Source organism: Poecilia formosa, unplaced genomic scaffold, assembly GCF_000485575.1.
Source record: "Poecilia formosa unplaced genomic scaffold, Poecilia_formosa-5.1.2 Scaffold380, whole genome shotgun sequence".
Lineage (NCBI taxonomy): Eukaryota > Metazoa > Chordata > Actinopteri > Cyprinodontiformes > Poeciliidae > Poecilia > Poecilia formosa.
The window spans coordinates 118,613-129,112 of record NW_006800319.1 but is presented as its reverse complement, the minus strand read 5'-3'; the positions used below and the strand labels follow the sequence as shown (position 1 = coordinate 129,112).

Here is a 10,500-nt window from a genome sequence, read left to right as displayed (position 1 = left end):
AAACTATGGAATTATTTTGTGCTGAATCAACACAATAACATTACATGGAGAACAGACCGGGGGTCAAATCTTAGATCACAGGTGTAAAACTCAAGGCCCTCAGGCCAAAACCAGCCCACCATAGCCATATTTGTGGCCCTTTAGACCTTAGAAGGTCACATAAATACAAGTTCAAGATAACAGTTGTGTGCTTACATCTTATTTTATCAGTCAAATCAAAGCTGTTTTTTTATTTGCATATGGCCAGATGACATAAATGTGAAAAGATATTTAATAAAAAAAAATATTTAAGAATTACAAACTGAATCCAGAGAAAGTTATATTTTAAAACTCAGTATAGATAAAAGGTAGTTTTATCTATAAATTCTGCCACAATAATCCCTTTGAGGACATTTAAAATCTTGATGGGGCCCAAAATGAAAATTAGTTTGACACACTGGCTTTAGATCTTCACCGGCTTTTACATGTCTTATAGATGAAGAAACGGTTTGGTTTACATCTAGGACTTGATACGTAGTCCTAGATGCAAACCATCTAGGACCTCTATTCAGAGGCAGAGAAGAAGAAGATTCAGCATCTGAACAGAAGAAAATCTCAGCTGCACATAGCAGGAGGGAGCTTTGGTCCTGATACAACAATTCAATTGGAATATAGTTTTTTTGGATGATGAGTTCCACCCATCTGTGCTGTTGACCAGTTCCAGACATTTAACGCTAAATTAGTTTTTTTCATTATCCAGGGTGTGTAAAGGGAGCAGGGGGTCAGGATAGGCTCTTTGAGGCTTTCTTGTTTTCTTGGCTGTAGTCACCAGGAGACGCTGCAGTGGTCCTGGCGAACCAGAGGGGGCGCTGTGCCACTCCTCAGTACTGGAGAAGGGAGAAGATGTTGTGAGGCTTCAGACGGTCAGCTCCCTTCAGGTCTCTGAGTTCGATGACCACCATGCAGCCCTGGATGTCCGCTTGCTGCCTCTTCATTAGCTCACAAGCTGCAAGCAGCGTCCCTGTAACACACACAAACACACACACGCACACACAAACACACACACACACACACACTAATGAAACTCAGCTCAACCTTCTGTTGAAGTTCTGTCCCAGACTGCTGCCGACAAGGAAAAGGACAGATATGAATAACTATTTATTCACATGAAGCAAATACAATAAATATTGAACACATGATTTCTCTTAATAAACATGTTTCTAATGTTTCTATTGTCATGAAATTCACACCAAACTTCAGTCAGAACTCCAGTAATCCACAAAAAAATCTTAAATGGTCCACAAATTGTCTAAACAGAGAAAAGTATTAAAAGTACCAACAGAAACTTATTATAACCTTTCTAATAATACCATTTACAAACTGTTAGATGTGAGAATGAGAAAAGAAGAGTAGAGCTGAATGGATTCTTACCTCCTGTAGCTAAAAGGTCATCAATAATCAGAACCTTCTGGCCTGGAGCCACTGCATCCTCCTGGATCTCTACCTCTGCCTGGAGGAACAGAGGGAATGTGGTGGGAGACTCATTACACAAGAAAGTTGTTTGTCTGTCTTCTTTCTGCGCCCTGAGTGCAAATAATCTTTGATCTAGTCAGGACCAGAGCTCTGTTCCCGTCTCAACCAGCTGGCCGCCCACTCAGCAGTCTGGTTCCTCTTGGTCAGAGGGAGCTCTGTGCTGCCCACGGCAAACCGATCATGCTCTGTTTCACAGCTGGCACTGGAGGGAAACACCAGTTCAGGACCAGTTCGCTGATGGGTTCTGGTTTCCATTCAGCCACAGCTCCCAGCTTCTCGCCCACCTTCTGGTTCCAGGCTTTTCTCCAGATATCAGAACCCGACTTGTTCCTAAGAGGCAACAACAACAACTCCTGGGTTGTGAATGTGACAGTGTTCCTCACCGAGCCGTACTCCAGGTCATAAGCCACACTGACCGTGGCTCCGGGCAGCTTGCCTTTCTTCCTAACCAGAACGAAGCCAACACCCAGCCTTTGGGCGAGCAGGGGCCCAAACAGGAACCCACGAGCATCCAAACCTGCACACGCGCACACACACACACACACACACACACTGGTGGGCAACAGAAAGTCTCACGAAGCCAGGACAATTCCAGCAGTCCACCCCCCAATTAGTTCCAGGTGAAAGAGAAAAAAACTGCAGAATTGACAAAATGATGTGTTCTGTGATCAAGGTGAGTGGAATAGACAAAAAATATACTCAAGTAAGAGTTGAGCTACTTCAACATATTTTTACTCAAGTAAAAATTGTGTATTAATGCAATTTAGGAATAATTTGGTGTTTGGTGAATTATTAAAATGAGCAGTTCCAGGTGTTTTTAGTGGGACTCTCAAGTGTTTGTGGACTTTAACTATTCCTGGTTAGCTGTTGTCCCTGACCTCTGTGCATACCAGGTAGACCACTGTATTTTTGACCTTTTCTGTAACTGTGTGAAACAGAGAAGCTGACTTTGTTATTAGCTTGTATTACTAACAGAAGTTGCTCAGATTCCTGAACACAACAATTCTAAGCAAATCCTTCTGACTTGCTTCCTCCCTCCCACAACAATGTTGATCTCTACATGTTAACTGAGATAAATAAAAAATAAAAATAAAAAATAAAAATAAAAAATAAAAACTACAAGCTTTACTTGTATCCTCCAATTAGCCTGGTGGTTTTACTCAGTCACCACCAGGCTAATTATTAACAGTAGGAGAAGCAGATAATATATTTTTTTCTGCACATAGGTCACTGATATGTACATGTTTGTTGCAGTTCCACTAGAGCTACTGAGAATAAACATGCTGAAAATAGAAGCTTAGCGCTTCAATGTGTGGAATGCAGAGAAAAAACCTTTTTATTGGCTTGTGTTGCTAATGGTTACCAAACACAGCAACTAGCAAAACTGTCCTAACTGACAACCAGGCTGCTGGATTTTATTTGGGATTGGGAATTTTAAATTTCCAAAATACAGGTTGGGAAAATCATGTGCAACAAGTCCTAACTGTTGGTGCTCAGTCACCGTGGTAACTGTCTGGAGCTTAATGACCAGACAACCGTCCAGTTTGTCAATCCTTTTTATAAAATCAAAACTGCAAAGGGGCATGTTCATAAACAGATACTGTCTAGTGACAGGAACCAGCAGCAACCTGGGAGGAAGTCAGGTTCTAATGAGAAACAAGAGGAACTGCTGGAGCGAGCAGCAGATTCTCTGACTGGACCGCTGAACTACCCACACTGCCATTCAGCTGGCTGAAAAAAACCTGCTGCCTTTCCCCTCCTTTATAATAAGTCTGCTGACTGTTTTGAAATATTTCCAGTGATGAAAAAACACGCAGAGTCAAAGTTCTGGAAACGGCAGAAGCACAACCCATAACTCTCATTTAGGGAACAGTATTTGAAAATACAGCTCAATGTAAAGCAGCTGACTCCAGGCTAACCAGCTAGCATCAGGCTGTTTGACTTCACTAGTTACTGTATACAACACAGAATGGTATCATATTTACAAAGCACATGAAAACTGTTGCTAAATGTATCTGTGTATGATAGAGTTGTGCTTAAAAGAATTATTTTAGCAACAGAATGATTAACTGCTGTTTCCTCTTCTAAAGAGGAAGTGTTATATGTTTCCAGGCACATATAACACTTGTGCCTGATTGTGCCATTTTGTCGCATAATCACGTAACTATGTTTACTATCAGTTGTTAAAAACATTTATATATATTAAATATGACTTAAAATAAATTTTATTTTGTTATTTAACACCTTGAAATGGGGTCTCTACTTCTTTAAGAAACTCCTGTTCTTTCTGAAACTCCGCCTTCAGGAAGTCATCACAACATGACTCCTCTGTTAAGCCTTTAACAACATTTTTACCAGCAATCCACTGAGAAGTAGCTCAATATAATGAGCTCAGCAGATGCACAGTTCCACCAAGTGTTTGCTAATCGCTGCTGGCTAGTCTGAAGGAACCGAGTGGTGAAGTCATGAGGGAGGGCTGCTCTGTGAGGTGGGATCAAATCAACACACCAAGTATGTTTTTGATGAGGTAATAACATTAGAACACGGTGTAAAGTGCAAATAAGTTGATTTTACATGATACTGCATCTTTGAAGATTGTCTCAGTTTCTCTCAGTTACTTTACTGTGAGAAATAACAGTGATGAGAACCAAAGCATTTCTTATCCAATTGAAAAGGAAGAAATTTCAGATCTGCAGTAGGAAGTGGAGTGCAGCAGAAAGACATGGGAATAAAGAAGAACATGAAGATGTTTTCAGACGAGGCAGTCAGGGAGGTGTTAGAGCTCCAGGTCCTGTACAGGAGGCCCAGCGGACCAGAGGGACACGCTTACCGACGATCAGGTCCACCTGCAGCTGATGGCTCCTCACATGTTCTTCAAACAGGTCAGTGACCGCTGTGAGAGCAGCTGGACTCTTCAGGATGGGACAAATGTCTCTGCAGAATGAATACGGCTCACATTAACTGGAAGGGAGTTTTACCTCAAACATTTTAAAATATTGAAAAGGACTGAGTCTTCAAAGTGCAACCACAAACCTTGATGTATTTTATTGAGATTCTATATGATCGACCAACACAAAGTTATGCGCCGCTCAGAAGCAAAATAGAAATGATTCATGGTTGTCAAAGTTTTAGAAATCTGAAAAGTGTCATGTTTTTCTGGTTAGCTCCACTTTCTCTGATAATCCCAGCAAACATGAAAGAAGACACTCGGTTTTCTTTTTGTTTAGTTTTTTTTCTTTTCTGGCTGACATACTAAAATTTGTGTGGCAGAAAACTAACAGTACCCAGGACCCCAACATGCCACTCCCATTATAAAACATGATGGTGGCAGTATCATGGTGGGGGAATGTTTCTCTCTGCTGGTCAGAGTTGCTGTGAACGGGCTGAGCCAGGAGCATCGTGGAGGAAAGCCTGAAGAAGAGTTGAGCCTATGGAGATTCACTTTTCAGATTTTAATCTGATAAAATCTTTGACAATCATGAATCGTTTTCCTTCTGCTTTGCAGTTTTGGAGGATTCCTTGTGCTATCTTGAGTTGTTTTTGTCTGTAAGTTTGTTTGTTTTAGGGGGGGGGGTTGTTGTTGTTGTTAGTACATCAGTTAAGTAAATGTTAAAAACTCTGAACATGTTGCTTCTGTTTGAAGTGGGATCAGTGCTGGAGCACAGACCTGAGGAACATTAAGAACTGGACCCTGAAGAGCGCAGTCAGCACCAACAGTTCTGCTGCTGGCCTGGCGCTGACTCAGAAAGGGAACTTCAACTTCAGCCAAGAACAGTTCACAGTTCGGCTAACGGGGGTGTTGTTGCTTTAAATCGTGAACATTTCAGGGACCTGGGCAGATCCTGCACCCTTCAGGCCAAGCTGCTGGGGAACCAGTCCAGTCTGATCAGAACCAGTTAAAGGGAATAAATTCAGACAGGGCCACCGGGGAGAGGACGTGTTTCAGCCTGAATAACAGTCCTACCTGAACAGGATCCCTTTCTTTGGGAAGTCTGGAAAAGCTCGAACGTGTCTCTGGACCAGCTGCAGTTTCCCTTCCGGTCCTGCTGCCATTCTTCCTGACCTAACCAGAACCGACCCGATCAGGACCGATCACTGACTGGTAATAATCTTTGCTCTCTGGCCACACAGGCACCCCTCCACATGTGGCACATTGCGCATGCGCTGGAATCGTCTTCTTTTTCTCAGGGTGCAGTTTGGTGTCCTACCGCCCCCTTTTGGTCAAACTACTCCACTACATTACACAGCAGGTTGAAACTGTTCTATTTGCTGCTTTCTGGTTTAGTTGGTTTAACAAAGTGACAACGCACTTTACTGATTATACTGATTATTAGCTAGTCGATATGTAAACGTGCCACCCTTAGTCATAAAGTCACATTTCCACCAATAGTTATTGGCGGGACGGTATAAAAACAGGATTAAAACATGAATTCATTGTTAATTTACCAAAAATACTAAAACATTAAACAAACAAAGCAAAGAAATAAAAATAAAAACATATATGTTCAATGCTGTAGAATATGCATGTGATCACAGATTAGATACAAGCCTAGTGAAATATTTGAATCATGATTCCAGTGATAAATTATTATATTTGGCTAAAATTCTTCAGTGATGATGATAATAATTAGACTATTTTTTTCAGGTTTCAAAGCCTTTTTCAGTTGATTGTAAATCCTGTCCAAACATTTTATTCGTCTTTGTTTTCCACATAGCTTACTTTGCCACTTCAAAAAGCAAATTAATACAAATAAAATAAATAAATAAAGAGAGAGAGGTGAAGTTCCTAACGCATTACAGCAGGTGGTGGTATGCGCGTGTACATTGACAGCAGCCAGAGAAGAAGGAGAGCAGCGTTTTGTTTTATTTTTTTTAATTGTTATTATCTAGGTTCCTTAACAAGACGACAAGAGAAGATAGGGTTGCTACTGTTATTGTTTTATTATTTTTTGTTTATTTATTTTTAGTTTTAAAATCTGTATCTGTGTAATTTATATTTTAGCATTCGGATCAACTCCATTCCGCCAGTAGATGGCGTGTAATGCGCATCTAAACGTTGCTTGCCAACCGCAAGACAAGAAGAAGAAGAAGAAGAAGAAGCACGATTGCAGCAGACGTGTAAAGGATGTTGTGAGTGTGATGGAAGATGACAGCAGCTGCTGCTCGGTTCTTTCTCAACTTCTGGTCGGCTCTCCGTCCTGTGGTTCGGACCGTTAAAAGCGGAGGTACCAGAGGAATCCGAACCGGAACTCCAGGTCTGTCCGGGCTACCGTAGACTGAAACCGGCCCAATTGTCCTAGCCTTGCTAGTGTGTGTTGAACTTTAGATGGAGGCGGACGGTGGTCAGACATGTCCTCGCTGATGTAACAGAGACCAAGAGCAGACGGCTGTCTCTGTGTCTGTTTCTGTCTCACCATGTTGTCTTCCTTTGAAGGGAAGCTGATGCGGAGCGGAGACAGCAGGAGGACAGTGGTGAGTCTCCAGAGACCACGTGACTCTGATGCTTTACTGACTTAAACCTGCAACAGCTCTGCCTCTGTCCACTGATTCTAGATCTGTGTTGAGGGAAATATCGCCAGCGGAAAGACAACGTGTCTGGATTATTTCAGCAACACGAGCAACATCCAGGTAAAGTCCATGTTCCAGTCTGTCAAGATTCAGAGGTGGAGGAAGCAGATCCATGTAGAACTGTGTCATTTCCTGTCTGTCCCAGGTCCTGACAGAACCGGTGTCCAAATGGAGGAACGTCCATGGACACAATCTTCTGGTAAATAACAAAATCTTTTGACAGTTCAGTTTATTTAAAGCACGACAAAATACCAAACATGGAACCTCTAAAACGTGTCTTTCTACAAAAAACAAACAAAAAAAACAAAAGAAAGTATTTATTTTAAATGGGTACTAAACAAAATGTTTTATATTTGAAAGCATAGGACATTATTCTTAAATGTATTTCTATTTTTAAATTTTAGGGCAAAATGAATTCTTAATTTTTATAAAGGACATGCACTTCATCAATGAGCCCAGTTGATGAGCACTTTCCATAAATATGGAAAGTGAAGACTCAGACAAAAAAAAATAGATACAAAACACACTCACAAAAAGAAAGCACTAAATTACTTAGTGTCGTTCTGTTGCAGATATTCTGTGGTTTATATGAGCCACAGGAGAGGGGCCAAAGAACCACATTTGGCTCTGGAAGCGCAGGTTGTGCAACCAGATTTCGGACCCAAAGAATCTGCAGTGGGGTCACCACTGCAGATTCTTTGGGTCCGAAATCTGGTTGAGTCGGTCCAAAAAGTTAATATCACTTCCAATCAGAAGGAACATGCTGTATGGTGTCATTAAAAGATAACTTTAAACCTAAATCCATCACATGTGAGGCTGACTGATGGTTCAGCTTCAGGAATTTATTTAGGGTATCATGTTAAAGGGGGGTCTTTCTGCATGGAGTTTGCGTGTTCTCCCTGTGCATGCCTGGGTTCTCTTCAGCTTCCTCCCACAGTCCAAAAACATGACTGTTAAGTCAATTGGTCTCTCTAAATTCTCCCTAGGTGTGAGTGTGTGTTTGCATGGTTGTTTGTCATATCTGTCTCTGTGTTGCCCTGTGATGGACTGGTGACCTGTCCAGGGTGACCCCGCCTCTCGCCTTTGACCGGTGGAGCTAGACACCAGCACCCTTTGCAACTGCCCTAGGGACAAGTGTGTAAGAAAATGGATGGATGGAGATACAGTTTGGAATTTTTAGTCTTTCAAAAATAGAAAATCATGCATAATTTTCTTTCCTCTTAACGTTTATGTGTGCTACCTTGTGTTTGTCTATCACATCAAATCCCAATGCTAAATAAACTGAGCTTTGTTTTTGTAGCAGGAACAACTGTGGAGAACTCTAGAGGGCCTGAAGCTCCTGCAGTGAGTTCTAAGCATGTCCTCTCTGTCTCTGCAGGCCCTGATGTACCAGGATCCTCAGCGTTGGGGAATCTCTTTGCAGACTTATATTCAGCTCACCATGCTGGATAAACACCTGTCAGCCACGGTAAGCTCGCTGTTAGCTGGGAGCCGCCAGCTAGGAGCTCTTATGTTGTAGCTGTTAGCTATTAGCTGCTGACTAGGAACTGCTTGCTTGGAGCAGCTAGTTAAGAGCTGTTAACTTGTAGCTGCTAGCTAGGAACATGGACTTATAGTTCCAGGTGTTGAGCATGGTGGAAACCTGAGGAACTGTTTCTGGTTTCAGACAGCTCCGGTCACCATGATGGAGAGGTCAATCTTTAGCGCCAAGCACATCTTCGTGGAGAATCTCTACCGGAGGTACCGTTGTGTTTTCACCAGATTCTGGATCTGACCGATAATCAACAAGGCTGCTCTAAAAACTGTGGCCTCCTGGTAGACGACAGTGAACTAGTTCCCAGGTATCCGATGCTGTCACCAGACTGATGGGTCTGTATTCTTCCCTTTCTGTCAGTGGGAAAATGCTAGAGGTGGATTACATTATTCTGAACGAGTGGTTTGATTGGATCACCACAAACGTTTCGCTCCCTGTCAACCTGATTGGTGAGAAGATTGTGTCTGCAAACTGGAACTCTGAGACTCTAAAGTTCTGATGAGTGTTCTGCTTTGCACTGAGGCTTGTTCTCTGTTTGACCGGCTCCAGTTTACCTGCAGACGTCTCCTCAGACCTGCTATGAGAGGCTGAAGCAGCGATGCAGAGAGGAGGAGATGGTCATTCCACTGGTAAGGACCTGGCTTCACGCCTCTGGTGCAGACAAAATGCTTTGCGTACGGTATAGCCACCAGCCTCCACTCTGTCTGTCTGTCTGTGTGTGTGTGTGTGTGTGCGTGTGTGCGCGCGCGCGCGTGCCTGTGTGTCCACTAGGAGTATCTGGAGTTCATCCATCAGCTGCATGAAGACTGGCTCATTAAGGGCACCTCCGCTCCAGTTCCTGCTCCTGTTCTGGTGAGTACTGCTGCAGGCGGACCTCTACTGTCCATTCAGCTCCTCCAGCTGAACACTGTGGACCGATGTCCTAGTTAAATCCTGGCAGGCTGAGGTGTGGTGGTTAGCTGGGTCTGCTCTGTGTCCTCCAGGTGATTCCTGCCGACTATGACCTCCAGAAGATGCTGCACAAGTATGAGGAGCACCGAGAGAAGATTCTAGCAGCTACCAACTCTTGATGCACACGCGCGCGCACACACACACACTTGTTACAGGTCAAGCTCTCTAGATGTTTGGAAATTTTTATTTGGGAATTTTCCCAACACTGGATAATTTTGGACCAATAAGCGAAGCTGCTTATTTATATATGAGGACACATATGATGCTTCTCTGCTAAATATATGAAAATTATAATGGAATCAATTAATTTTGACTATTTTATTGCAAGAGCCTAATGTCTGTAAAAAACTGTAAGAACTGACCTCCTTGGGTCATGTCCAAACTTAAACTCCAGGGACTTACTTTGGGTAGTCATGGTTACTAACTAGAAGTTTATTGAAATTCTGATAAGCTGGAAAAGTCTAAAGAAACTTTTCTGTGATATCAATAATTACGGGATTGTGAGTTTGAATGTTTTGGTACACTCAAACTTTTGTTTGGTACTGTTTTCATTTTGAAGTCATGCTGCTGTAATAAAATACGAGTTATTTAATACTTTCTGCACATCTTTACGATCAGAGCAGTTTGTCTATTTCTGTGTTCTTGTGGATCATCATTGTTTTTTTTTTTTTAATATATATATATATATTCTGATTTGAGTGGAAAATCTTCAAACACACACATAACCTCAGCTTGTGTCAAACATTCCCCCTGAAACTGTTTTTTTAATTAAAATGTTTTTAAAATCCTGAATGGAAGTGGTCCATTTCATGTTTCTGTTTCCATGAGAACCGAGGAAGCCTTCTGGCTTCAGCCGTGAAATGTTTTCAAGACAATTCCTAAAACTGGGGAAGAATTTTTTGTGCTAGTAACCAGGTTGCATGTAGAACCTCAAA

The 10,500-nt window shown here is 42.2% G+C and overlaps 2 protein-coding genes and 1 long non-coding RNA gene across 4 annotated transcripts; 1 reads left to right on the top strand and 2 right to left on the bottom strand.

The window, feature by feature from the left end:
* Positions 1-269: 269 nt before the first annotated feature.
* On the bottom strand, positions 270-5,687 carry aprt (adenine phosphoribosyltransferase). 2 transcript variants are annotated; one of them, XM_016662606.1, is made up of 6 exons: positions 5,477-5,687; positions 4,343-4,446; positions 1,896-2,029; positions 1,411-1,489; positions 838-1,000; positions 270-678 (listed from the first exon to the last, which is right to left on the bottom strand). In XM_016662606.1, exons 1-5 carry the CDS (start codon positions 5,563-5,565, stop codon positions 861-863), a joined length of 546 nt encoding a protein of 181 aa, XP_016518092.1. In that variant the 5' UTR covers positions 5,566-5,687; the 3' UTR covers positions 270-678; positions 838-860. The 2 variants fall into 2 exon arrangements, with proteins under 2 accessions (XP_016518092.1, XP_007575582.1); XM_007575520.2 differs by having other exon boundaries at positions 270-1,000.
* On the bottom strand, positions 1,630-1,889 carry LOC107833412 (uncharacterized). The gene is made up of 2 exons (XR_001659160.1): positions 1,797-1,889; positions 1,630-1,714 (listed from the first exon to the last, which is right to left on the bottom strand). It is a non-coding gene; the product is annotated as an uncharacterized LOC107833412 (long non-coding RNA).
* Positions 5,688-6,571: 884 nt separating the features above from the next.
* Positions 6,572-10,357, top strand: tk2 (thymidine kinase 2). Its single transcript, XM_007575519.2, has 10 exons — positions 6,572-6,767; positions 6,947-6,984; positions 7,066-7,140; positions 7,226-7,279; positions 8,459-8,548; positions 8,747-8,820; positions 8,975-9,063; positions 9,164-9,243; positions 9,386-9,466; positions 9,598-10,357. The coding sequence occupies exons 1-10, from the start codon at positions 6,659-6,661 to the stop codon at positions 9,682-9,684; spliced, it is 777 nt and encodes a 258-aa protein (XP_007575581.1). The 5' UTR covers positions 6,572-6,658; the 3' UTR covers positions 9,685-10,357.
* Positions 10,358-10,500: the final 143 nt, after the last annotated feature.

Excerpts from the sequence above, each read along its gene's own strand:
- aprt (XM_007575520.2), bottom strand. The coding sequence starts at position 5,565 with ATGGCAGCAGGACCGGAAGGGAAACTGCAGCTGGTCCAGAGACACGTT. Across the intron at positions 4,447-5,476 it reads AAGAAAGGGATCCTGTTCAG|AGACATTTGTCCCATCCTGA; the intron begins GTAGGACTGTTA and ends TTCATTCTGCAG. Across the intron at positions 2,030-4,342 it reads GCAGGTGGACCTGATCGTCG|GTTTGGATGCTCGTGGGTTC; the intron begins GTAAGCGTGTCC and ends GCGCGTGTGCAG.
- tk2 (XM_007575519.2), top strand. The coding sequence starts at position 6,659 with ATGACAGCAGCTGCTGCTCGGTTCTTTCTCAACTTCTGGTCGGCTCTC. Across the intron at positions 6,985-7,065 it reads GAGACAGCAGGAGGACAGTG|ATCTGTGTTGAGGGAAATAT; the intron begins GTGAGTCTCCAG and ends CACTGATTCTAG. Across the intron at positions 8,821-8,974 it reads GTGGAGAATCTCTACCGGAG|TGGGAAAATGCTAGAGGTGG; the intron begins GTACCGTTGTGT and ends CCTTTCTGTCAG.